At 43.9% G+C, this 26,257-nt stretch overlaps 1 protein-coding gene across 2 annotated transcripts in view; it reads right to left on the reverse strand.

Moving 5' to 3' along the window:
• usp54a (ubiquitin specific peptidase 54a) overlaps positions 1–26,257 on the reverse strand; it is a 55,450-nt gene that overhangs the window by 18,049 nt on the left and 11,144 nt on the right. The window contains exons 2-11 of one of the 2 annotated variants that reach the window (XM_075473983.1): positions 23,111–23,203; positions 22,686–22,820; positions 21,094–21,207; positions 20,701–20,783; positions 13,430–13,532; positions 13,102–13,248; positions 12,875–13,024; positions 4,316–4,484; positions 3,928–4,119; positions 672–806 (exon numbers count right to left, since the gene is read on the reverse strand). In XM_075473983.1, the coding sequence (XP_075330098.1) occupies positions 672–806; positions 3,928–4,119; positions 4,316–4,484; positions 12,875–13,024; positions 13,102–13,248; positions 13,430–13,532; positions 20,701–20,783; positions 21,094–21,207; positions 22,686–22,820; positions 23,111–23,203 (1,321 nt within the window). The remainder of the gene's footprint in view (positions 1–671; positions 807–3,927; positions 4,120–4,315; positions 4,485–12,874; positions 13,025–13,101; positions 13,249–13,429; positions 13,533–20,700; positions 20,784–21,093; positions 21,208–22,685; positions 22,821–23,110; positions 23,204–26,257) is intronic. The other variant, XM_075473991.1, reaches the window with a different exon arrangement.

Raw genomic sequence — 26,257 nt, forward strand, 5'->3', positions numbered from 1 at the left:
CAGTCCTGTTTGATGATGTCATCTCTTAAAGAGACCCGAACAATCCCGTTTTTAAAGGAAAATACTGAAGTCAAAAGCAATAATTCAGACGAAGAGCTGAAGATTTTCTGTCATTAACTCTAATGAAGCTATAAGAGATGATCTGATAACACTTTGATCTTAACGGGGAAACAAGCTTCATTAGGTTTTTCATCTTTATAATCTCTTGGTGCATCAGAATAGTTTATATGAGTGAATATTTCTTTATAACATCATTATATTGAGATAACAGCTGGTTTTATAGTGTTAATGTGTCAGTTAGGGTGGTTTTCTTTAATAACCAAGACGTCAGCCTCACCTGTAACGCCTTTCTGCCGCCACCAGGAGGCGGAACGCCGCCAACACGGGGAGGAAACACTGAACTAACCGACTCATCCGAGGCAGATAAACACAGAGCGGTTCAGCGTCCACACAGCAGGTGGCGCTGTTCGGCGCCTTTTTCGCCTTTTGTTTAATGTTCCTGTTTATGTCTGAAATATATATTTATGTGTATAAACCAACTAACCAGTTTCCTGTTTTTAACGTCATTATCAAAATGAATCAGCTTTTAATAACTTAATAAAATAAAAATAATAAATGAGTATCTAAATGCTGCTGATTCTTTCCTCAGAACCGACCCAAGCCCCGCCTACCCTCACTGTGGTAACCAGCCGACGAGGCTTCGTTGTCAGGTTTAGATCGCCGATGGCGGCTAGAGCTCCGCCTCCTATCCCCGGCCCCGCCTCCCTTCCTCAGAGACCGGTGCTGCTCGATGTCCGTCACGTGGCCTTAGCAACGAGAAGCATGGCAGCAGATGTTAGCAGTGAGGTCATACAGCAGCTGACAGGAGGATGAGGGGAGGCAGAATGTGATTGGCTACAGAGTGACATGTGACAAATGTGAAAGAATGAAAGGTTTTTTTTTTATAGTATGCGGTTTCGAACAGTTCTGGTGAGCAGAAGTGTTTCCTTTGGGTCACACCTGCTGGTCTCCAGGTTCAGAAACACTTTCTCAGCTTCTCAGGTGGTCAGAGCTCCACTGGAAGCCCGATTCAACCCAAATAATAAAACTGGTACCTATGGAATTCAGAAACTGGTAGCTATGGCATTCAGAAACTGGTACCTATGGAATTCAGAAACTGTTACCTATAGAATTCAGAAACTGGTAGTTATAGGAATTCAGAAACTGATGCCTATGGAATTCAGAAACTGGTACCTATGGAATTCAGAAACTGGTAGTTATAGGAATTCAGAAACTGATGCCTATGGAATTCAGAAACTGATGCCTATGGAATTCAGAAACTGGTACCTATGGAATTCAGAAACTGGTACCTATGGAATTCAGAAACTGGTACCTATGGAATTCAGAAACTGGTACCTATGGAATTCAGAAACTGATGCCTATGGAATTAAGAAACTGGTACCTATGGAACTCAAAAACTGGTAGCTATGGAATTCAGAAACTGGTACCTATGGAATTCAGAAACTGTTACCTATGGAACTCAGAAACTGGTAGCTATGGAATTCAGAAACTGGTACCTATGGAATTCAGAAACTGTTACCTATGGAATTCAGAAACTGGTACCTATGGAACTCAGAAACTGGTAGCTATGGAATTCAGAAACTGGTACCTATGGAATTCAGAAACTGGTACCTATGGAACTCAGAAACTGGTAGCTATGGAATTCAGAAACTGGTACCTATGGAATTCAGAAACTGTTACCTATGGAACTCAGAAACTGGTAGCTATGGAATTCAGAAACTGGTACCTATGGAATTCAGAAACTGTTACCTATGGAATTCAGAAACTGGTACCTATGGAACTCAGAAACTGGTAGCTATGGAATTCAGAAACTGGTACCTATGGAATTCAGAAACTGGTAGCTATGGCATTCAGAAACTGGTACCTATGGAATTCAGAAACTGTTACCTATAGAATTCAGAAACTGGTAGTTATAGGAATTCAGAAACTGATGCCTATGGAATTCAGAAACTGGTACCTATGGAATTCAGAAACTGATGCCTATGGAATTCAGAAACTGGTACCTATGGAATTCAGAAACTGGTACCTATGGAATTCAGAAACTGGTACCTATGGAATTCAGAAACTGGTACCTATGGAATTCAGAAACTGATGCCTATGGCATTCAGAAACTGGTACCTATGGAATTCAGAAACTGATGCCTATGGAATTAAGAAACTGGTACCTATGGAATTCAGAAACTGGTACCTATGGAATTCAGAAACTGTTACCTATGGAATTCAGAAACTGGTACCTATGGAATTCAGAAACTGGTACCTATGGAATTCAGAAACTGGTACCTATGGAATTCAGAAACTGGTACCTATGGAATTCAGAAACTGATGCCTATGGCATTCAGAAACTGGTACCTATGGAATTCAGAAACTGGTACCTATGGAATTCAGAAACTGGTACCTATGGAACTCAGAAACTGGTAGCTATGGAATTCAGAAACTGGTACCTATGGAATTCAGAAACTGGTACCTATGGAACTCAGAAACTGGTAGCTATGGAATTCAGAAACTGGTACCTATGGAATTCAGAAATTGTTACCTATGGAACTCAGAAACTGGTAGCTATGGAATTCAGAAACTGGTACCTATGGAATTCAGAAACTGGTACCTATGGAATTCAGAAACTGGTACCTATGGAACTCAGAAACTGGTAGCTATGGAATTCAGAAACTGTTACCTATGGAACTCAGAAACTGTTACCTATGGAATTCAGAAACTGGTACCTATGGAACTCAGAAACTGTTACCTATGGAACTCAGAAACTGGTAGCTATGGAATTCAGAAACTGGTACCTATGGAATTCAGAAACTGTTACCTATGGAATTCAGAAACTGGTACCTATGGAACTCAGAAACTGGTAGCTATGGAATTCAGAAACTGGTACCTATGGAATTCAGAAACTGGTAGCTATGGCATTCAGAAACTGGTACCTATGGAATTCAGAAACTGTTACCTATAGAATTCAGAAACTGGTAGTTATAGGAATTCAGAAACTGATGCCTATGGAATTCAGAAACTGGTACCTATGGAATTCAGAAACTGTCACCTATGGAATTCAGAAACTGGTACCTATGGAATTCAGAAACTGGTACCTATGGAATTCAGAAACTGGTACCTATGGAATTCAGAAACTGATGCCTATGGCATTCAGAAACTGGTACCTATGGAATTCAGAAACTGGTACCTATGGAATTCAGAAACTGGTACCTATGGAATTCAGAAACTGTTACCTATGGAATTCAGAAACTGATGCCTATGGCATTCAGAAACTGGTACCTATGGAATTCAGAAACTGATGCCTATGGAATTAAGAAACTGGTACCTATGGAACTCAGAAACTGGTAGCTATGGAATTCAGAAACTGGTACCTATGGAATTCAGAAACTGTTACCTATGGAACTCAGAAACTGGTAGCTATGGAATTCAGAAACTGGTACCTATGGAATTCAGAAACTGTTACCTATGGAATTCAGAAACTGGTACCTATGGAACTCAGAAACTGGTAGCTATGGAATTCAGAAACTGGTACCTATGGAATTCAGAAACTGGTACCTATGGAACTCAGAAACTGGTAGCTATGGAATTCAGAAACTGGTACCTATGGAATTCAGAAAATGTTACCTATGGAACTCAGAAACTGGTAGCTATGGAATTCAGAAACTGGTACCTATGGAATTCAGAAACTGTTACCTATGGAATTCAGAAACTGGTACCTATGGAACTCAGAAACTGGTAGCTATGGAATTCAGAAACTGGTACCTATGGAATTCAGAAACTGTTACCTATGGAATTCAGAAACTGTTACCTATGGAATTCAGAAACTGGTACCTATGGAATTCAGAAACTGGTACCTATGGAATTCAGAAACTGGTACCTATGGATTCCAGGCTGCAGAGCGAGGCGTGCAGGGGTCCGTCGGGCCGGTCGGTGCAGATGACGGTTCCCTGGGAGTCGGACGAGTAGTGACTGGCCAGGGACTCATGGTGCGGGTGGGAGGGCTGCCGGCCCGAGTAGCTCTCCGTGGAAGAGTCAGTGCGAGTGTCGCTGGAGATGGACGGCTCGCGGCCTGTGGGGGGGGGGGGGAGGGGGCGTGGTCAGTGCTGACGCACGCCTACAAACAGAAACAACAGAACTGCTCCTCCAGCTGTTAGCTGCGCCCTCAGTCTCGTCTGTCAGTAAAACTAAAACCGCTGGTCCTGGTGGAGTTACCTGAGCGTTTGCTGCTGTGCTACTACTACGACTCCTAGCTGTGTTGTAGTTACCCGAGTCCTCGCTGTCGTAGCACGCCTTGCTCAGGTGGTGGAGGTCGAGGCGCGGCGGCAGGTCCTGCACCGACACCGGCGAGCCCCGCGGGTCGGCGTACAGCAGCAGCAGAGGCTGGTAGTGACCTTTGATGCAGCGGGACACCACGTCCTTCCACTTTGGGCCGATCTGCAGGAGAACCACAAGAACAGCGTTCAGCCTCGGACTGAGAGCTCCTGCATCTTTGGGGGGAACCCCGGGTTCAAACTCCTGGGTTACAGAAGGAGAACCACAAACACAGCGTTCAGAGAGCTCCTGCATCTTTGGGGGGACCCTGTGGTATGAAATGCGCTATATAAATAAAGATTGATTGATTGACCCCGGGTTCAAACACAGAAAGGACGTTCTGTCCCGGGTTACAGCAGCAGAACCGCAGAAAGGACGTTCTGTCCCGGGTTACAGCAGCAGAACCGCAGAAAGGACGTTCTGTCCCGGGTTACAGCAGAAGAACCGCAGAAAGGACGTTCTGTCCCGGGTTACAGCAGCAGAACCGCAGAAAGGACGTTCTGTCCCGGGTTACAGCAGAAGAACCGCAGAAAGGACGTTCTGTCCCAGGTTACAGCAGAAGAACCGCAGAAAGGACGTTCTGTCCCGGGTTACAGCAGAAGAACCGCAGAAAGGACGTTCTGTCCCGGGTTACAGCAGAAGAACCGCAGAAAGGACGTTCTGTCCCGGGTTACAGCAGGAGAACCGCAGAAAGGACGTTCTGTCCCGGGTTACAGCAGGAGAACCGCAGAAAGGACGTTCTGTCCCGGGTTACAGCAGAAGAACCGCAGAAAGGACGTTCTGTCCCGGGTTACAGCAGCAGAACCGCAGAAAGGACGTTCTGTCCCGGGTTACAGCAGGAGAACCGCAGAAAGGACGTTCTGTCCCGGGTTACAGCAGAAGAACCGCAGAAAGGACGTTCTGTCCCGGGTTACAGCAGCAGAACCGCAGAAAGGACGTTCTGTCCCGGGTTACAGCAGGAGAACCGCAGAAAGGACGTTCTGTCCCGGGTTACAGCAGAAGAACCGCAGAAAGGACGTTCTGTCCCGGGTTACAGCAGAAGAACCGCAGAAAGGACGTTCTGTCCCAGGTTACAGCAGGAGAGCCGCAGAAAGGACGTTCTGTCCCGGGTTACAGCAGGAGAACCTCAGAAAGGACGTTCTGTCCCGGGTTACAGCAGGAGAGCCGCAGAAAGGACGTTCTGTCCCGGGTTACAGCAGCAGAACCGCAGAAAGGACGTTCTGTCCCGGGTTACAGCAGAAGAACCGCAGAAAGGACGTTCTGTCCCGGGTTACAGCAGCAGAACCGCAGAAAGGACGTTCTGTCCCGGGTTACAGCAGAAGAACCGCAGAAAGGACGTTCTGTCCCGGGTTACAGCAGCAGAACCGCAGAAAGGACGTTCTGTCCCGGGTTACAGCAGAAGAACCGCAGAAAGGACGTTCTGTCCCGGGTTACAGCAGCAGAACCGCAGAAAGGACGTTCTGTCCCGGGTTACAGCAGGAGAACCGCAGAAAGGACGTTCTGTCCCGGGTTACAGCAGGAGAGCCGCAGAAAGGACGTTCTGTCCCGGGTTACAGCAGGAGAACCTCAGAAAGGACGTTCTGTCCCGGGTTACAGCAGCAGAACCGCAGAAAGGACGTTCTGTCCCGGGTTACAGCAGCAGAACCGCAGAAAGGACGTTCTGTCCCGGGTTACAGCAGAAGAACCGCAGAAAGGACGTTCTGTCCCGGGTTACAGCAGGAGAACCGCAGAAAGGACGTTCTGTCCCGGGTTACAGCAGGAGAACCTCAGAAAGGACGTTCTGTCCCCGGTTACAGCAGGAGAACCGCAGAAAGGACGTTCTGTCCCGGGTTACAGCAGGAGAACCTCAGAAAGGACGTTCTGTCCCGGGTTACAGCAGGAGAACCGCAGAAAGGACGTTCTGTCCCGGGTTACAGCAGGAGAACCTCAGAAAGGACGTTCTGTCCCCGGTTACAGCAGGAGAACCGCAGAAAGGACGTTCTGTCCCGGGTTACAGCAGGAGAACCTCAGAAAGGACGTTCTGTCCCGGGTTACAGCAGGAGAACCTCAGAAAGGACGTTCTGTCCCGGGTTACAGCAGGAGAACCGCAGAAAGGACGTTCTGTCCCGGGTTACAGCAGGAGAACCGCAGAAAGGACGTTCTGTCCCGGGTTACAGCAGGAGAACCTCAGAAAGGACGTTCTGTCCCGGGTTACAGCAGGAGAACCGCAGAAAGGACGTTCTGTCCCGGGTTACAGCAGGAGAACCTCAGAAAGGACGTTCTGTCCCGGGTTACAGCAGGAGAACCTCAGAAAGGACGTTCTGTCCCGGGTTACAGCAGGAGAACCGCAGAAAGGACGTTCTGTCCCGGGTTACAGCAGGAGAACCTCAGAAAGGACGTTCTGTCCCGGGTTACAGCAGGAGAACCTCAGAAAGGACGTTCTGTCCCGGGTTACAGCAGGAGAACCTCAGAAAGGACGTTCTGTCCCGGGTTACAGCAGGAGAACCGCAGAAAGGACGTTCTGTCCCGGGTTACAGCAGAAGAACCGCAGAAAGGACGTTCTGTCCCTTGTTACAGCAGGAGAACCGCAGAAAGGACGTTCTGTCCCGGGTTACAGCAGGAGAACCGCAGAAAGGACGTTCTGTCCCGGGTTACAGCAGGAGAACCGCAGAAAGGACGTTCTGTCCCGGGTTACAGCAGGAGAACCTCAGAAAGGACGTTCTGTCCCGGGTTACAGCAGGAGAGCCGCAGAAAGGACGTTCTGTCCCGGGTTACAGCAGGAGAGCCGCAGAAAGGACGTTCTGTCCCGGGTTACAGCAGGAGAGCCGCAGAAAGGACGTTCTGTCCCGGGTTACAGCAGGAGAACCTCAGAAAGGACGTTCTGTCCCGGGTTACAGCAGGAGAACCTCAGAAAGGACGTTCTGTCCCGGGTTACAGCAGGAGAACCTCAGAAAGGACGTTCTGTCCCGGGTTACAGCAGGAGAACCTCAGAAAGGACGTTCTGTCCCGGGTTACAGCAGAAGAACCGCAGAAAGGACGTTCTGTCCCGGGTTACAGCAGGAGAACCGCAGAAAGGACGTTCTGTCCCGGGTTACAGCAGGAGAACCGCAGAAAGGACGTTCTGTCCCGGGTTACAGCAGGAGAACCGCAGAAAGGACGTTCTGTCCCGGGTTACAGCAGGAGAACCTCAGAAAGGACGTTCTGTCCCGGGTTACAGCAGGAGAGCCGCAGAAAGGACGTTCTGTCCCGGGTTACAGCAGGAGAACCGCAGAAAGGACGTTCTGTCCCGGGTTACAGCAGGAGAACCGCAGAAAGGACGTTCTGTCCCGGGTTACAGCAGAAGAACCGCAGAAAGGACGTTCTGTCCCGGGTTACAGCAGGAGAACCTCAGAAAGGACGTTCTGTCCCGGGTTACAGCAGAAGAACCGCAGAAAGGACGTTCTGTCCCGGGTTACAGCAGGAGAACCGCAGAAAGGACGTTCTGTCCCGGGTTACAGCAGGAGAACCGCAGAAAGGACGTTCTGTCCCGGGTTACAGCAGGAGAACCGCAGAAAGGACGTTCTGTCCCGGGTTACAGCAGGAGAACCTCAGAAAGGACGTTCTGTCCCGGGTTACAGCAGGAGAGCCGCAGAAAGGACGTTCTGTCCCGGGTTACAGCAGGAGAACCGCAGAAAGGACGTTCTGTCCCGGGTTACAGCAGGAGAACTGCAGAAAGGACGTTCTGTCCCGGGTTTCCTGCCCTTTTCTGCTGCTGCTTCACTGAAACTTTCCCTGTTTGGGATCCATAAAGTCCACCTGATCTGATCTGTCAGCTGAGACGGTGAGAAAGACTTCAAGTTAAACATCTGAGATTAGAGCTTAGACCTTAGACCTTATTAGACCTTTTTACACCTTCAGATCTGACCCAGATTAAACCGAGCTCAGTCAGAGTCAGCATGCATTGTGGGTGGGCTTCAGGGCCCCGGGGCCCTCGCTTTCAATGCAAAGAGGGTTCTGGCTCCGAGCTTCAAGCACAGACCAACCAGCAGAGGCCTGTTTAAATGTGGCTAATCCCAACATAATGTGGTCACAATTTATTCATTTTTACTCCATGAAATGTCAGGAAAACGACCATTTTTCAAACTTTTCACTGTGTAGACAGAAAATTCATAAATTATTCACATATTCAAACACTGGAAAACTAGCCATGATTCACGTTTATCAGTAAGTGATGAAATGAAGGACATGTTGGGCTCAGAGGATCTTTGACAGCTTAGAAACCATCTGTTCATGGCTGTAAACTCACATCTCCTCAACCTTTCCAATCTAACCGCCTCTGACTGAAGGGTAAGGGTTAGGGTTAGGGTTAGGGTCAGGGTAGGGTCAGGGTAGGGTTAGGGTCAGGGTAGGGTTAGGGTTAGGGTCAGGGTAGGGTTAGGGTTAGGGTAAGGGTTAGGGTTAGGGTCAGGGTAGGGTTAGGGTAAGGGTTAGGGTTAGGGTCAGGTTAGGGTTAGGGTAAGGGTAAGGGTCAGGGTAGGGTTAGGGTAAGGGTTAGGGTAAGGGTATGGTTAGGGTCAGGGTAGGGGTAGGGTTAGGGTAAGGGTTAGGGTCAGGTTAGGGTTAGGGTTAGGGTAGGGTTAGGGTAAGGGTTAGGGTCAGGGTAGGGTTAGGGTAAGGGTAAGGGTATGGTTAGGGTCAGGGTAGGGGTAGGGTTAGGGTTAGGGTCAGGGTAGGGTTAGGGGGGTAAGGGTTAGGGTCAGGGTAAGGGTTAGGGTTAGTGTAAGGGTAGGGTTATGGTCAGGGTAAGGGTTAGGGTTAGGGGGGTAAGGGTTAGGGTCAGGGTTAGGGTTAGTGTAAGGGTTAGGGTTAGGGTCAGGGTAGGGTTAGGGCGAGGAAAATGGTCCCCCTTCCCGAAGGAAGAAGGAAGTGCACGGGCCAGCCACCCATCAAATCTCTCGCAACCCTGGTCCCGTGGTGGTTGATGAGGACGCTGGCTTCTCCTGCCGTAGTGGACTACTGTCCAATTATCCATGTTTGTTTTTTTGTTGTTGTTTTTTGAATAATTTATTTTGTTTTTAAATTAAATTAAACAAACAACTAAGGGAGGGTTTCCAAACTGGGAAACAATGAATTATTTTTAAACGAAAATAAAATGACCCTTTACAAACAAGGGAGGGTTTCCAAACTGGGAAACAAACTAATTTTCAACAAAAATGTGTTGTTTTTTTAAACGTTCTTGTTTTTTTGTGTTTTCAATTTTTTTATTGTTTTTGTTTTTTAATTTTTTGAAAAGTAAAATAAAAATGTGCCTGTCGCGACGTTTCGATCTTTTTTTGATCTTCTTCAGGCAAGGCACGAAAAAAAGTTTTTGTTCTGTTGTGGCTGGGAGATGTTTCCCCTTCGAAGACCAGAGCAGAATGAAGGAGATGTCCTGTTCTCCTCCTTTTATACCCTGCCCCTTTTTTTTGGGCGGGAAAAGGCTTCAAACACACAAAGGGACGAATAAAATGAATTTTAAACCCCTGTTTTGCACCATTTATGGTTTTTAGAAAAAATGTATTTTAAATACATTTGTATTCAGTAGACTGTCCTTTAATTTATAATGTATTTTAATTCCACTTTTTAACCCATTAATTGTTTTTAAACCCATTAATTGTTAATAACTGAGGTTTAACCCATCAATTATTGTTTTTAATCAATTTAATTGTTTTGTTTTTTAATTTTTTTGTTTTTTAACCCATTAATAGTTAATAACTGAGGTTTAACCCATCAATTATTATTTTTATTCAATTGAATTGTTTTAAGCACTGTTTTTGATTAATGTAAAAATATAAATTTTTAACTTATTAATTTATTAATGGTTTTTAGTCCCAATTAGGGTTAGGGCCACTAATCCCTGTGGGGTTAGGGACAGGGTTAGGGTTAGGGCCACCACTCCCTGTGATGTTAGGTTTAGGGCAGAATGATGGGTAGGGGTCAGGGTAGGGTTAGGGTTAGGGTAAGAGTAGGGTTAGGGTTAGGGTTAGGGTAAGGGTAAGGGTCAGGGTAGGGTTAGGGTAAGAGTAGGGTTAGGGTAAGGGTAGGGTTAGGGTCAGGGTAGGGTTAGGGTAAGAGTAGGGTTAGGGCCACCACTCCCTGTGATGTTAGGTTTAGGGCAGAATGATGGGTAGGGGTCAGGGTAGGGTTAGGGTTAGGGTAAGAGTAGGGTTAGGGTTAGGGTAGGGTTAGGGTAAGAGTAGGGTTAGGGTTAGGGTAAGGGTAGGGTTAGGGTCAGGGTAGGGTTAGGGTAAGAGTAGGGTTAGGGTAAGGGTTAGGGTAAGGTTAGGGTTAGGGTAAAAGTAGGGTTAGGGTAAGGGTAGGGTTAGGGTCAGGGTAGGGTTAGGGTAAGAGTAGGGTTAGGGCCACCACTCCCTGTGATGTTAGGTTTAGGGCAGAATGATGGGTAGGGGTCAGGGTAGGGTTAGGGTTAGGGTAAGAGTAGGGTTAGGGTTAGGGTAGGGTTAGGGTAAGAGTAGGGTTAGGGTTAGGGTAAGGGTAGGGTTAGGGTCAGGGTAGGGTTAGGGTAAGAGTAGGGTTAGGGTTAGGGTTAGGGTAAGAGTAGGGTTAGGGTAAGGGTAGGGTTAGGGTAAGAGTAGGGTTAGGGTCAGGGTAGGGTTAGGGTAAGGGTTAGGGTAAGGGTAGGGTTAGGGTTAGGGTAGGGTTAGGGTAAGAGTAGGGTTAGGGTTAGGGTAAGGGTAGGGTTAGGGTCAGGGTAGGGTTAGGGTAAGAGTAGGGTTAGGGTTAGGGTTAGGGTAAGAGTAGGGTTAGGGTAAGGGTAGGGTTAGGGTAAGAGTAGGGTTAGGGTCAGGGTAGGGTTAGGGTAAGGGTTAGGGTAAGGGTAGGGTTAGGGTAAGAGTAGGGTTAGGGTAAGGGTAAGGGTAAGGGTTAGGGTTAGGGTCAGGGTAGGGTTAGGGCAGGGTAAGGGTAAGGGTTAGGGTAAGAGTAGGGTTAGGGTTCCCTTCAGCTGCAGAGTGAAGGATCGGCTCTTCGTCGGGTCGACTGGTCGCAGCCTTCGTGTACAAACCTCAGACCAAACTTTATCATCAGTTCATGGGAAGCATCCAGCCCGTCCCACCCCGTTTCTTCCTGTCCGCCGTCCGTCTTTTCCCTTCGCCTCAGTAAGAAAACCTCCCGTTTGTTACGCTGACCCTTCCTTCGATGTCCAAACGGATCCGACAGGACGCCCCGACACGCCGACCGTCCCACCACGAAAAAAATGCGGCTGTTTGTTTAACAGGGAAAGAGACAGAAGGAAAGTCTGCAGCGTGGGCAAAGTGTGTGCGTGCGTGCGCTGTGGCCGCGCCCTCGCTGCCGTCCAGCTGCACCGTCGAACAATGGAGGGAAATCCTTGTTTTCACAACCAGCACAGAGGGAGCGACGCATCTCATTCCAGCAGTTATTAGAGAGCAGCAGCGACGCAGGGAGAGGAGGACGATCTGTTCTTCTGTTTCACGTCTCATCCAGATGTTTATCCGATGTGGACAGATCGCGCAGAGCATCATCGGATAACTTTATTCATGTTTATTTTGGGGTGAAACACGGTTTAATTGTTGTGGTTTCAGAGTGATAAACAGCAGGTGGCGCCAAACCTCCAAACCACAGCTGCAGAAGAAGAGCCGATCAGATCAATAAATATGACCTACATTTATCAACCAACCAATAGGAACGCGGCGTTGAGCGACACGCTTCTTGAGACTGAAGGGCTCGGGTGTCCCGCAGGGAAATCTGCCTCAAATCAATTAATAACTCTTTAATAATAATAAAACAACTATTTTCATTCATTTCTGCTTGTTTTAAAGACGTTTTTTTATTAAACTCTTAATCTGTCATAAAGTTTACTGATGATGATGATTTTATCTCTAAAAACACAGACCTTCAGTTTCACTGATTTGATTAAATATCTGTTTATTAACAGAACTGAGGTTAGAGTTAGAGTTACTCTAAGGTCACCCTGACTCTGACCTCATAAAGGAACCAGGCGGAATTCAGCCACATTAGCTCCTGTGGATCAGTCTAATTCCTGAGGTGTTTCAGTCTAATTCCTGAGGTGTTTCAGACTAATTCCTGAGGTGTTTCAGACTAATTCCTGAGATATTTCAGTCTAATTCCTGAGGTGTTTCAGACTAATTCCTGAGATATTTCAGTCTAATTCCTGAGGTGTTTCAGTCTAATTCCTGAGATATTTCAGTCTAATTCCTGAGGTGTTTCAGTCTAATTCCTGAGGTGTTTCAGTCTAATTCCTGAGGTGTTTCAGTCTAATTCCTGAGGTGTTTCAGTCTAATTCCTGAGGTGTTTCAGTCTAATTCCTGAGGTGTTTCAGTCTAATTCCTGAGGTGTTTCAGTCTAATTCCTGAGGTGTTTCAGGTGTTCTGCAGTCAGACATCCGAGGATCAAAATGATTTAAATTCTGACCTGGGCTCTGTTTTTTAGAACTGGTCTCATACTGAGAAACATTATTAGTTACGATGTTAAACGTTAAACGCTCAGGGACACACAGGTGCACGCTATGAACGCACCTCCTTCACGTGTGCGTCATCGAAGTACATCCACCTCCGGATCTTGGTCTGGAAGAAGAAGGTGGAGTAGTGTTTCCCGTAGTAACACACCATGCCGACCAGGTAGAGCTCCGCCTGCCGGGCCTTCTCCTCGGTCACCCTGTAAAACAGCTGCAGACACAGACACAGGGTGAGGCTCCGCCTCTTCGCCGATGACACTGGGGTTTATCTGTGGGCGTCGGCCTTACGTCCCCGAGGCGCAGGCAGGTTCCCAGCGTGTGGATGACGTCCTCGGCCAGGTCGGAGTGATCCGAGTCCCAGACCAGGCCGATGGTGATGATCTCCGGGCTGTTGAGCAGGACGCGAGCAATGCGGAGCTGCTGGCCACAGCGACTCTGAGGAAGAGGAGGCAGAAGTTACAGAGAAGCTGTTACAGAGAAGTTACAGAGAAGTTACAGAGAAGTTAGAGATAAGGCCTGAGGCCGTTACAGAGAAGTTAGAGATAAGGCCTGAGGCCGTTACAGAGAAGGCCTGAGGCCGTTAAACGCTTGGATCGGGTGTCTGACGCGGTCTTACGGGGCAGCTGCGAAGGTCTCCCATGCTGGCGTTTCGTAGCAGCTCCCCGAACATGCTGGGAGTCGCCTTCTCCCTGGACTCCAACATCTTCACCGCCTGGTTGCTGAGGAAGAGGAGGAAGAGGAGGAAGAGTGTAAATAAATCTCTTAATTCTTCTTTATACTTTCATCATTTCAGGATTTATTGCCAGGTTGATTGAGGCTACGGCTACACGAAAACGAAACGAACCACACGGGAACGCTGCTGTAAAGACTCAGGTCCAGATGAAAACGATGAAACGATGCAGTACACACGAAACACCTCTAGGTGCGCTGTAAGCCACCCCCACCGGTTACACCAGAACAATAGAAGAAGCAATGCGCATGCGTGTACGCCCCTACTTCTACCAGCGAAGCTCACGTTGTTCCTTCAACAACGCCGCTGTAGTTAGCAGTGTCTGCAGCAGTGCTGCTATCAATGTTGTGGTCCATGATGATCGCTGTCTGTCTTTGTTGTGTTGTCGTCTTCTTCCGGATTTTGAATGGAAGCCACAGATTCTCTATTACTACTAGATCGGGCTGTGTGGAAGCCGCTTTTTGTTCTGGTCACTGACGGATGTGTATACGTCACTGCGTTGGCCATGTGGCTGTGACGCAGATGTAAACGAATCCGTTTTGGCTGTAACAATGGAAACGAAACAACGCCGTTCTCAGATCTTCCCACTCTGGAACCCGTTCTCAAAAACTATCGTTTTGGGGTAGTGGGAACGCCGGCTCCGTGTGGCCGCGACAGCCAAACGATAAGAAAAAGTATCGTTTACAGTGAAAAACGTTTTCGTGTAGCCGTAGCCTGAATCTTGAATATAATTGATTCTGGCTGAATTGGTAGAACTGATTAGAACTAATGTTTACTTTCATCAGGAGTTAAAACGTTGTTTATTTATGGTCAGTCGGCGTATTTGAGCGTTTTGCTCAGATCTTCTTGTCTCTTTAAGTCGCTGCCTGAGCTTCATCCTCATGCCCGGATAATACTCGCTCTTATTTACAGATGAGAACGTTTATCATGGGCAGGTGGGGCACGTTTACGAGCTGCAATATTCAGGTGAGCGTTAGGGGGCAGTGTTGGGCCATGTAGGGTCACATGGTCACAGGGTCAATGGCAGTGGCAACCATGGCGGGAGGTTTTAAAGACAAGCTTGTAGAGTCTAATAACCAGGGTCGGATATATCTCAGGCTGAGTCATCTGCTGTGCCCCTTAGTGGAAGCATCCGGTAACTGGCGAGGTAAACAGGAAGTATGTGAACAGTGAGGCCAGACGCAGCTGCCTCATTAACTCATGACCTCAACTGATGAAGGTTCCAGATGCATACTAGATTCTCCTAAATGTTGGGTATGCATCATGAGGTTACTACTCATACTCAAACTACCCAAGATGCAACGTAACGTGACGTCGCCGATCGTCATTTCCTGTCAAAACGGCAGTTTCAAGCTAGCTGCAACGAGGGTAGGTTCACTTCCTGTTTTCAAAACAAAAGCACCAACTGTATGGTAATGGCTTTCCCTATGATAAAAGGCAACGGGTATTTTATTTTGTGAAAATAACCGGAAGTGCGTTGCTCACTGCGGCTAGCTTTAGTAGCGCCGAATTCGTGGGAACAAAATTGTAAACAGCCGGTATTTTGTCAGGTTTTCAACACGTTGGGGATCTAAACGACTACTTTCTCACCTGAAAATGTTTCAAATGTTGCTAAAGTTTACAGAGTTTAGAGCTTAAGGGAAATCAGCTTCAGGCCGGCTGATTTCGGCTCGGGCAGGAGCGAAATGCATTGTGGGTAAACGCTCTGCATACTGTCTGATCGAGTAGTATGCAGTATGCAGTATGTAGTATGTAGTATGCAGTATGTAGTATGTAGTATGCAGTATGCGGTATGCGGTATGAAGTATGCAGTATGCAGTATTTAAGTATGTAAGTATGCAGTATGCGGTATGTGGTATGAAGTATGCAGTATGTAAGTATGCAGTATGCAGTATTTAGTATGCAGTATGTAGTATGCAGTATGCAGTATGTAAGTATGCAGTATGCAGTATGAAGTATGCAGTATGAAGTATATAGTATGTAGTATGCAGTATGTAGTATGCAGTATGCAAGTATGCAGTATGCAGTATGCAATATGAAGTATGCAGTATGTAGTATGCAGTATGCAGTATGCAGTATGTAGTATGCAGTATGTAGTATGCAGTATGCAGTATGCAATATGAAGTATGCAGTATGTAAGTATGCAGTATGCAGTATGAAGTATGCAGTATGAAGTATGCAGTATGTAAGTATGCAAGTATGCAGTATGCAGTATGAAGTGTGTAGTATGCAGTATGTAGTATGTAGTATGCAGTATGTAGTATGCAGTATGCAGTATGTAAGTATGCAGTATGCAGTATGCAGTATGAAGTATGCAGTATGCAGTATGCAGTATGAAGTATGCAGTATGCAGTATGCAGTATGTAGTATGCAGTATGAAGTATGCAGTATGCAGTATGCAGTATGTAGTCTGTAGTATGCAGTATGCAGTATGTAGTATGCAGTCTGTAGTATGCAGTCCGTAGTATGCAGTATGTAGTATGCAGTATGCAGTATGTAGTCTGTAGTATGCAGTCTGTAGTATGTAGTATGCAGTATGCAGTATGCAGTCTGTAGTATGTAGTATGCAGTATGTAGTATATAGTATGCAGTATGCAGTATGTAGTATGCAGTCTGTAGTATGCAGTCCGTAGTATGCAGTCTGTAGTATGCAGTATGTAGTATGTAGTATGCAGTCTGTAGTATGTAGTATGCAGTATGCAGTATGCAGTATGCAGTCTGTAGTATGCAGTATGCAGTCTGTAGTATGCAGTCTGTAGTATGCAGTATGCAGTATGCAGTATGCAGTCTGTAGTATGTAGTATGCAGTATGCAGTATGTAGTATGCAGTATGAAGTCTGTAGTATGTAGTATGCAGTATGCAGTATGTAGTATGTAGTATGCAGTATGCAGTATGCAGTATGCAGTCTGTAGTATGCAGTATGCAGTCTGTAGTATGCAGTCTGTAGTATGCAGTATGCAGTATGTAGTATGCAGTCTGTAGTATGCAGTATGCAGTCTGTAGTATGCAGTATGCAGTATGTAGTATGTAGTATGCAGTATGCAGTATGTAGTATGCAGTATGCAGTATGTAGTATATAGTATGCAGTATGCAGTCTGTAGTATGCAGTCTGTAGTATGCAGTATGCAGTCTGTAGTATGCAGTATGTAGTATGTAGTATGTAGTCTGTAGTATGTAGTATGCAGTCTGTAGTATGCAGTATGCAGTATGTAGTATGCAGTCTGTAGTATGCAGTATGCAGTATGTAGTATGCAGTCTGTAGTATGCAGTATGCAGTATGTAGTATGCAGTCTGTAGTATGCAGTAAGCAGTATGTAGTATGTAGTATGCAGTCTGTAGTATGCAGTATGCAGTCTGTAGTATGCAGTATGTAGTATGCAGTCTGTAGTATGCAGTCTGTAGTATGCAGTATGCAGTCTGTAGTATGCAGTATGCAGTCTGTAGTATGCAGTATGTAGTATGCAGTATGTAGTATGTAGTATGCAGTATGTAGTATGTAGTATGCAGTCTGTAGTATGCAGTATGCAGTCTGTAGTATGCAGTATGCAGTCTGTAGTATGCAGTATGCAGTCTGTAGTATGCAGTATGTAGTATGTAGTATGCAGTATGCAGTCTGTAGTATGCAGTATGCAGTACGTAGTATGCAGTATGCAGTATGTAGTATGCAGCACGTAGTATGTAGTATGCAGTCTGTAGTATGTAGTATGCAGTATGTAGTATGCAGTATGTAGTATGCAGTATGCAGTCTGTAGTATGTAGTATGCAGTCTGTAGTATGCAGTATGTAGTATGCAGTATGCAGTCTGTAGTATGTAGTATGCAGTCTGTAGTATGCAGTATGTAGTATGCAGTATGCAGTCTGTAGTATGTAGTATGCAGTCTGTAGTATGCAGTATGTAGTATGCAGTATGCAGTCTGTAGTATGTAGTATGTAGTATGCAGTCTGTAGTATGCAGTATGTAGTATTCAGTCTGTAGTATGTAGTATGTAGTATGTAGTATGTAGTATGCAGTCTGTAGTATGCAGTATGTAGTATGTAGTATGCAGTATGCAGTATGCAGTATGTAGTCTGTAGTATGTAGTATGCAGTCTGTAGTATGTAGTATGTAGTATGTAGTATGCAGTCTGTAGTATGCAGTATGTAGTATGTAGTATGCAGTATGCAGTATGTAGTCTGTAGTATGTAGTCTGTAGTATGTAGTATGTAGTATGCAGTCTGTAGTATGCAGTATGCAGTCTGTAGTATGTAGTATGTAGTATGCAGTCTGTAGTATGTAGTATGTAGTATGCAGTCTGTAGTATGTAGTATGTAGTATGTAGTATGCAGTCTGTAGTATGCAGTATGTAGTATGTAGTATGCAGTATGCAGTATGCAGTCTGTAGTATGTAGTCTGTAGTATGTAGTATGCAGTATGCAGTCTGTAGTATGTAGTATGTAGTATGCAGTATGCAGTCTGTAGTATGTAGTATGTAGTATGTAGTATGCAGTCTGTAGTATGCAGTATGTAGTATGTAGTATGTAGTATGCAGTATGCAGTATGTAGTCTGTAGTATGTAGTATGCAGTATGTAGTATGCAGTCTGTAGTATGTAGTATGTAGTCTGTAGTATGTAGTATGCAGTCTGTAGTATGTAGTATGTAGTATGCAGTATGCAGTATGCAGTCTGTAGTATGTAGTCTGTAGTATGCAGTATGTAGTATGCAGTCTGTAGTATGCAGTATGTAGTATGTAGTATGCAGTCTGTAGTATGCAGTCTGTAGTATGCAGTATGCAGTATGTAGTATGCAGTCTGTAGTATGCAGTATGCAGTCTGTAGTATGCAGTATGTAGTATGCAGTATGCAGTCTGTAGTATGCAGTATGTAGTATGCAGTATGCAGTCTGTAGTATGCAGTCTGTAGTATGCAGTATGCAGTCTGTAGTATGCAGTATGCAGTATGTAGTATGCAGTCTGTAGTATGCAGTATGCAGTATGTAGTATGCAGTCTGTAGTATGCAGTATGTAGTATGCAGTATGCAGTCTGTAGTATGCAGTCTGTAGTATGTAGTATGCAGTCTGTAGTATGCAGTATGTAGTATGTAGTATGTAGTATGCAGTCTGTAGTATGTAGTATGCAGTCTGTAGTATGCAGTATGTAGTATGCAGTATGCAGTCTGTAGTATGTAGTATGCAGTCTGTAGTATGCAGTATGTAGTATGTAGTATTCAGTCTGTAGTATGTAGTATGTAGTATGTAGTATGTAGTATGCAGTCTGTAGTATGCAGTATGTAGTATGTAGTATGTAGTATGCAGTATGCAGTATGTAGTCTGTAGTATGTAGTCTGTAGTATGTAGTATGTAGTATGCAGTATGTAGTATGTAGTATGTAGTATGTAGTATGCAGTCTGTAGTATGCAGTATGTAGTATGTAGTATGCAGTATGCAGTATGTAGTCTGTAGTATGTAGTCTGTAGTATGTAGTATGTAGTATGCAGTCTGTAGTATATAGTATGTAGTATGTAGTATGCAGTATGCAGTCTGTAGTATGTAGTATGTAGTATGTAGTATGCAGTCTGTAGTATGTAGTATGTAGTATGCAGTCTGTAGTATGTAGTATGTAGTATGTAGTATGCAGTCTGTAGTATGCAGTATGTAGTATGTAGTATGTAGTATGCAGTATGCAGTATGTAGTCTGTAGTATGTAGTCTGTAGTATGTAGTATGTAGTATGCAGTCTGTAGTATATAGTATGTAGTATGCAGTATGCAGTCTGTAGTATGTAGTATGCAGTCTGTAGTATGCAGTATGTAGTATGTAGTATGTAGTATGCAGTATGCAGTATGTAGTCTGTAGTATGTAGTATGTAGTATGCAGTCTGTAGTATGTAGTATGTAGTATGTAGTCTGTAGTATGTAGTATGCAGTCTGTAGTATGTAGTATGCAGTATGCAGTATGTAGTCTGTAGTATGTAGTCTGTAGCATGTAGTATGTAGTATGCAGTCTGTAGTATGCAGTATGTAGTATGTAGTATGCAGTCTGTAGTATGCAGTATGCAGTCTGTAGTATGCAGTATGCAGTATGTAGTATGCAGTCTGTAGTATGCAGTATGCAGTCTGTAGTATGCAGTATGCAGTATGTAGTATGCAGTCTGTAGTATGCAGTATGCAGTCTGTAGTATGCAGTATGTAGTATGTAGTATGCAGTCTGTAGTATGCAGTATGTAGTATGTAGTATGCAGTATGTAGTATGTAGTATGCAGTATGCAGTCTGTAGTATGCAGTATGTAGTATGCAGTATGCAGTATGTAGTATGTAGTATGTAGTCTGTAGTATGCAGTATGTAGTATGCAGTATGTAGTCTGTAGTATGTAGTCTGTAGTATGTAGTATGCAGTCTGTAGTATGCAGTATGCAGTCTGTAGTATGCAGTATGCAGTATGTAGTATGCAGTCTGTAGTATGCAGTATGCAGTCTGTAGTATGCAGTATGTAGTATGTAGTATGCAGTATGTAGTATGTAGTATGCAGTATGTAGTATGCAGTATGCAGTATGCAGTATGTAGTATGCAGTCTGTAGTATGTAGTATGCAGTCTGTAGTATGCAGTATGCAGTCTGTAGTATGCAGTATGCAGTATGCAGTATGCAGTCTGTAGTATGCAGTCTGTAGTATGCAGTATGCAGTCTGTAGTATGCAGTATGTAGTATGTAGTATGCAGTCTGTAGTATGTAGTATGTAGTATGTAGTATGCAGTATGTAGTATGTAGTATGTAGTATGCAGTCTGTAGTATGCAGTATGTAGTATGCAGTATGTAGTATGCAGTCTGTAGTATGCAGTATGTAGTATGCAGTATGTAGTATGTAGTATGCAGTCTGTAGTATGCAGTATGTAGTATGTAGTATGCAGTCTGTAGTATGCAGTATGTAGTATGCAGTATGTAGTATGTAGTATGCAGTATGTAGTATGCAGTATGTAGTATGTAGTATGCAGTCTGTAGTATGCAGTATGTAGTATGCAGTATGTAGTATGTAGTATGCAGTCTGTAGTATGCAGTCTGTTTTATGCAGTATGTAGTATGCAGTATGTAGTCTGTAGTATGTAGTATGCAGTCTGTAGTATGCAGTATGCAGTTTCGAACACAGCCTCAGAGGCCTTCCACAGACGGAGCTGCACACACTCACCAGAGGGAGGTGGTGGAGATGTAGTGCACCATCTGGATGAAGGGCAGCGGGTCTGAAGACGCTCCACAGCTGCTGCAAACACACTGCGACACACACAAAGATAAACAAAGCTGAACTAAGAGCTTTCTGAGGGCTTTACTCATGAATCTGAGAGGAATCAGAGTCCTCTGGCGCCCCCTGGTGCTTCAGCTGGGATCTGCAACAACCAATCAGAGACAGCAGGGCTCACGCACGTCCTGGGTAAAGACTTCTGGGTAAAGACCATAAAACATGAGGAATAACTGCTGTATTTAGTGTCCAACAGACGTATAATCACACGCTTTCAGCCTCCAAACTGAAACATTCTCACAGTTTCGGGCACCTCGGGGGCGGACGGGATCTTTGGCGCCTCACCTGCTCGTACAGCGTCATGGCGAACTTCTGGTGGGGGATGCAGTGTCGGGCCGTGCAGACGTCCTCTTTGGACTCGTCTGCGATGTGGAAGTGGATCCTCATCAGCAGGTTTTCCTGCAGAGACACAGAGCACAGGTGAGGACCCACATCCGCTGCAATCTGTTGGTTTCCTTAGCTGGGAAACTGTTTTTGAAGTGGCTCTATATGAATGAATTGGATTATTTTATAAATAATTATAATTAGAATGAATTGGATTATTTTATAAATAATTATAATTAGAATGAATTGGATTATTTTATAAATAATTATAATTAGAATGAATTGGATTATTTTTTAAATAATTATAATTACAGTGAATTGGATTATTTTATAAATAATTATAATTACAATGAATTGGATTATTTTATAAATAATTATAATTACAATGAATTGGATTATTTTATAAATAATTATAATTACAATGAATTTGATTATTTTATAAATAATTATAATTACAGTGAATTGGATTATTTTTTAAATAATTATAATTACAATGAATTGGATTATTTTATAAATAATTATAATTACAATGAATTGGATTATTTTATAAATAATTATAATTACAATGAATTGGATTATTTTATAAATAATCATAATTACAATGAATTGGATTTTTTTTAAATAATCATAATTACAATGAATTGGATTATTTTATAAATAATCATAATTACAATGAATTGGATTATTTTATAAATAATTATATTTACAATGAATTGATTATTTTATAAATAATTATAATTACAGTGAATTGGATTATTTTTTAAATAATTATAATTAGAATGAATTGGATTATTTTTTAAATAATTATAATTAGAATGAATTGGATTATTTTATAAATAATTATAATTACAGTGAATTGGATTATTTTATAAATAATTATATTTACAATGAATTGATTATTTTATAAATAATTATAATTACAGTGAATTGGATTATTTTTTAAATAATTATAATTAGAATGAATTGGATTATTTTTTAAATAATTATAATTAGAATGAATTGGATTATTTTATAAATAATTATAATTACAGTGAATTGGATTATTTTATAAATAATTATAATTAGAATGAATTGGATTATTTTATAAATAATTATAATTAGAATTAATTGGATTATTTTATAAATAATTATAATTACAATGAATTGGATTATTTTATAAATAATTATAATTACAGTGAATTGGATTATTTTATAAATAATTGTAATTACAATGAATTGGATTTTTTTTAAATAATCATAATTACAATGAATTGGATTATTTTATAAATAATCATAATTACAATGAATTGGATTATTTTATAAATAATTATATTTACAATGAATTGATTATTTTATAAATAATTATAATTACAGTGAATTGGATTATTTTTTAAATAATTATAATTAGAATGAATTGGATTATTTTATAAATAATTATAATTACAATGAATTGAACTCCAATTGGCTTGAATTGGACTTTATTATTTAAGTGCCTTGAGATGACATTTGTTGTATTTGGGGCTTTATAAGTAAAAATGAATTGAAATGAATTGAATTGAATTGTGCGCCCTTACGAAGCACTCGGCGGCGTCGTCCATGATGCCCAGCTGGAAGCGCTGCTCGTCCTGGAAGGTTTTGGCGAGGGCGCTGCGCAGGGCGTCGGACGGCAGCACCTTCTCACTGCTGTACTGGAACTGCGCGAAGATGCTCTGAGGAGGGACACACAGAGTGAGGCCGGGGCGGCAGGGGGGCAACAGGGGGGTCCGAGCCGGGCCGAGCCGGTCCGAGCCGGTCTGAGACGGTCCGAGCCGGTCCGAGCCGGTCCGAGCCGGTCCGAGCCGGTCCGAGCCGGTCCGAGACGGGCCGAGACGGTCCGAGACGGTCCGAGACGGTCCGAGCCGGTCCGAGTCGGTCCGAGCCGGGCCGAGCCGGGCCGAGCCGGGCCGAGACGGTCCGAGACGGTCTGAGACGGGCCGAGCCGGTCCGAGCCGGTTCTCACCTTTAGGGCGCAGAAGATGCACGAGTCCTCCATGCACTTATGGGAGGTCAGCTGCCTGAAGCTGCGGCGGAAGATGTCCAGGTGCCAGAGGACCTGAGAGGGGGGGCAGAAGGTTTAGGCATCCTGCTCAGAAACAGCAGAAACAGCAGAAACAGCTTTTAAACCAGCTTTAAACCAGGTTTAAATCAGCTTTTAAACCAGGTTTAAATCAGGTTTAAATCAGCTTTTAAACCAGCTTTTAAACCAGCTTTTAAAGCAGGTTTAAACCAGAGTTCCACCCTTTAAACATCTTTAGCATCTGTAACATCTGCTTTACTGTGTGCAGCTGCAGGAAAACAAAACATTTCAGCTCAAAGTGCCCAACGATGCTCCATCAGCCCCCCAGAAGGCCACAAATTAACATGGAAACCATATGTTAATTATATCAAAGGAAAGATTTCTAAGAAAACAGCAATTCTGTACAAATCAAGAAACATATTAAAGGCCTGACTTATTATTTACTAACTTCCTTACACATCATGCTGTGTGGAAGTCTGGGGCTCGAACATATAAAACAACAACAGTTTTACAGAAACGAGCCGTACGGATTATTAATAAGGTCGGTTACTGTGCACCCCCCCCCACACACTGTTTATGACATCACAATTCAATGATCTGGTGTATTACAAAATAATGCAAATAATGTATCCAGCTAAATCAAAGTTTTTCTCATCTCAAGAAACAAAGTATAATTTAAGATGACAAATTTACTGCACCAAAGGCCAAAAAAGAAATGAAAGTTGATGTATATCTGTTGATGGGCTTTCATTATGGAAGGATGTAAATATGAATGGAAGAAACTGTAGAATATTTTTGGTTTCCAAAAGGACGGTTTCTGAAGCAATTTTTGAGGGCTACAAGTATTTATAATCTGTGAAGGATTTTGTGTTTATTTATGATTTTTGCTTCATTATTCTTTTGACTTTATTGGAGAGCTCAGAAGTTTAATTAGAGCTAAACGAATAAATCAGAAGCTGATCTTAAACATGCTAAAAGGTCGATGCCTGGACCATAAACCGGTCAATGTTCAGCTTTATGGGCGGAGTCTGCACAGCATGATGTGTAAGGAAGTTAGTAAATAATAAGTCAGGCCTTTAATATGTTTCTTGATTTGTACAGAATTGCTGTTGTCTTAGAAATCTTTCCTTTGATATAATTAACATACGCAGCGTTGCGTGGCGAGTCCAGTGCAGCCAGCAGTCAACAGTAAACATGGCGCCCAAGCGGTACAAACGCTCGAAAGTTTGGTTACACATCCCTAAAAAAGACGACAACAGGGCAACTTGCAAAGTGAATATTTCACCAAAGGGAGGAAATACTACCAACATGCAATAACTATGAATGAATGTCGCGTTTTCGATCTGCTCCGGACTAACGTTGGTGAATCTGAACCCAGCAACGTTAGCAACGTTAGCATGTCCTCGGCTAACACTGCAGGTAACTAACTAACAAACACTGCCTATCATGTTAGCACCATTTGCCTGATTGTAAAAGCTGCTGTTAGTAACGGTTAAGGTTAAATGAATGCCTTCTCAGGCATTACATTTAGATGAAATCATGAGAGACAGAGCCTGACTGGCTCAGAGCCAGAGGCTGGTGGTACTACCCCCAGTTCACCTCTACCTCCAGCTTCTCCTTTCACCAGAGCAGGAAGAGTTAAATTACCCAGGCCAGGATAGACCAATGTGGACCTCACCGTTGTTGGGTTTGTGAGGTCATGACTCGTGTTACTTCTAAACTAAACAAAGTTGATGCTGATCGACCGGTTTGTTGTGCTTTTTCTCCAAATGAGAATCGATAAGGGAACCGACAAAGAACCGAATCGTTAAGCAGAATTAAAAATGGAATTGGAATCGTAAAAATCAATTCCCACCCCTAGTCATCATCACGTCTAACATCTGTAAAACATCTGGATGCTACAAGTGGAAGGAACTTTGGACCAAAGTCTGCAGAGAGTCGATAAAGTTCAGCTTCTCTTCAGTGGCTCCCTGTTAGAGTCGGTTCTCCTCACATTTAAAGCTCTGATTACCGAGCTCCATCACGTCCAACATCTGTAAAACATCTGGATGTTCCCCGGCAGAGCACTTTGCTCTCAGACTGCAGGTTTACTTGTGTTCAAACTGCTTCGGGATTCATCTAAAACAATAAACCCGCCCCTCCATCGTCAGCCGGAGCCTGATAGAGGCTGGGTTGCCGTGGCGACCGGAGGTTTCCCAGCATCCTCGGCGGTCAGAAAGCGTTCGGTTCAGGCCTCAGGTGGCTCCTGCTGCTCGGCGGGGGTCTCCTCTCCTGCCGAGCAGCAGGAATCCAGACGGAGGAATTTCCTCATCACTTTATTTATGAGGCCACGGCGCTCTGAATCACCGCGTCCACGTCTCGTTTCCGTGGCGCCAAAGAAGAGCGGCGAGGCAGAACGGATGGCCGGGGAGGGGGGGGTGATGCAGAGCTGCTTAACTTTCCTCATTTAAAAGTTAAAGTTTAAAAAGTTAAAGTTTAAAACTTCACTGAAAGTTTTTGGTGTTAAAGAAAGACTCCAGAAATCACAGATTTTCCAGCTGGTTCTGGCTTTGCGTCGCAGGAAGCTTCTTTTATTCGTGTTTCGTGCTGCATGAATAAAACATGAGCAGCAGCAGCATCAGTTACACTCTGAGGGCTGCAGCCGCCTCGGATAAATCAGATAAATCAGATAAATAAGATAAATAAGATAAAACATGAACGATGGCGACAGACGCTGCGAGGTGTGACTGCTGCTCAGTGAACTGAACAAACTGCAGCGTCAGCCCTGCTTCTTCCTCCTTCCTGCCCCCCCCACCGGCTCCAATATGTTCAGGTAAAGAGCTTCAGCTCAGAGCAGGAATCATCCCGCAGGACGCCGCGGGAGGCGTTTGGCTTCCGCCGCGGTAACAGAAGCAGAACGTCATGTTCTGCATCCAGAGAACCGCTCCACCGAGGGTTGGTCTCTGGGTCTGAACTCCAGAGGTACAAAGAGTTGGAAAATCTCCTGTTAAACACGTTCTAAAGGGTCTTTAAATATTCTAAAGTGTCTTTAAAGTGTCTTTAAATGTGTCCTTAAATGTTCTTTAAAGTGTCTTTAAATGTGTCCTTAAA

The sequence above is a fragment of the Odontesthes bonariensis genome, chromosome 2 (genome assembly GCF_027942865.1).
Source record: "Odontesthes bonariensis isolate fOdoBon6 chromosome 2, fOdoBon6.hap1, whole genome shotgun sequence".
NCBI classification, from domain to species: Eukaryota; Metazoa; Chordata; class Actinopteri; order Atheriniformes; family Atherinopsidae; genus Odontesthes; species Odontesthes bonariensis.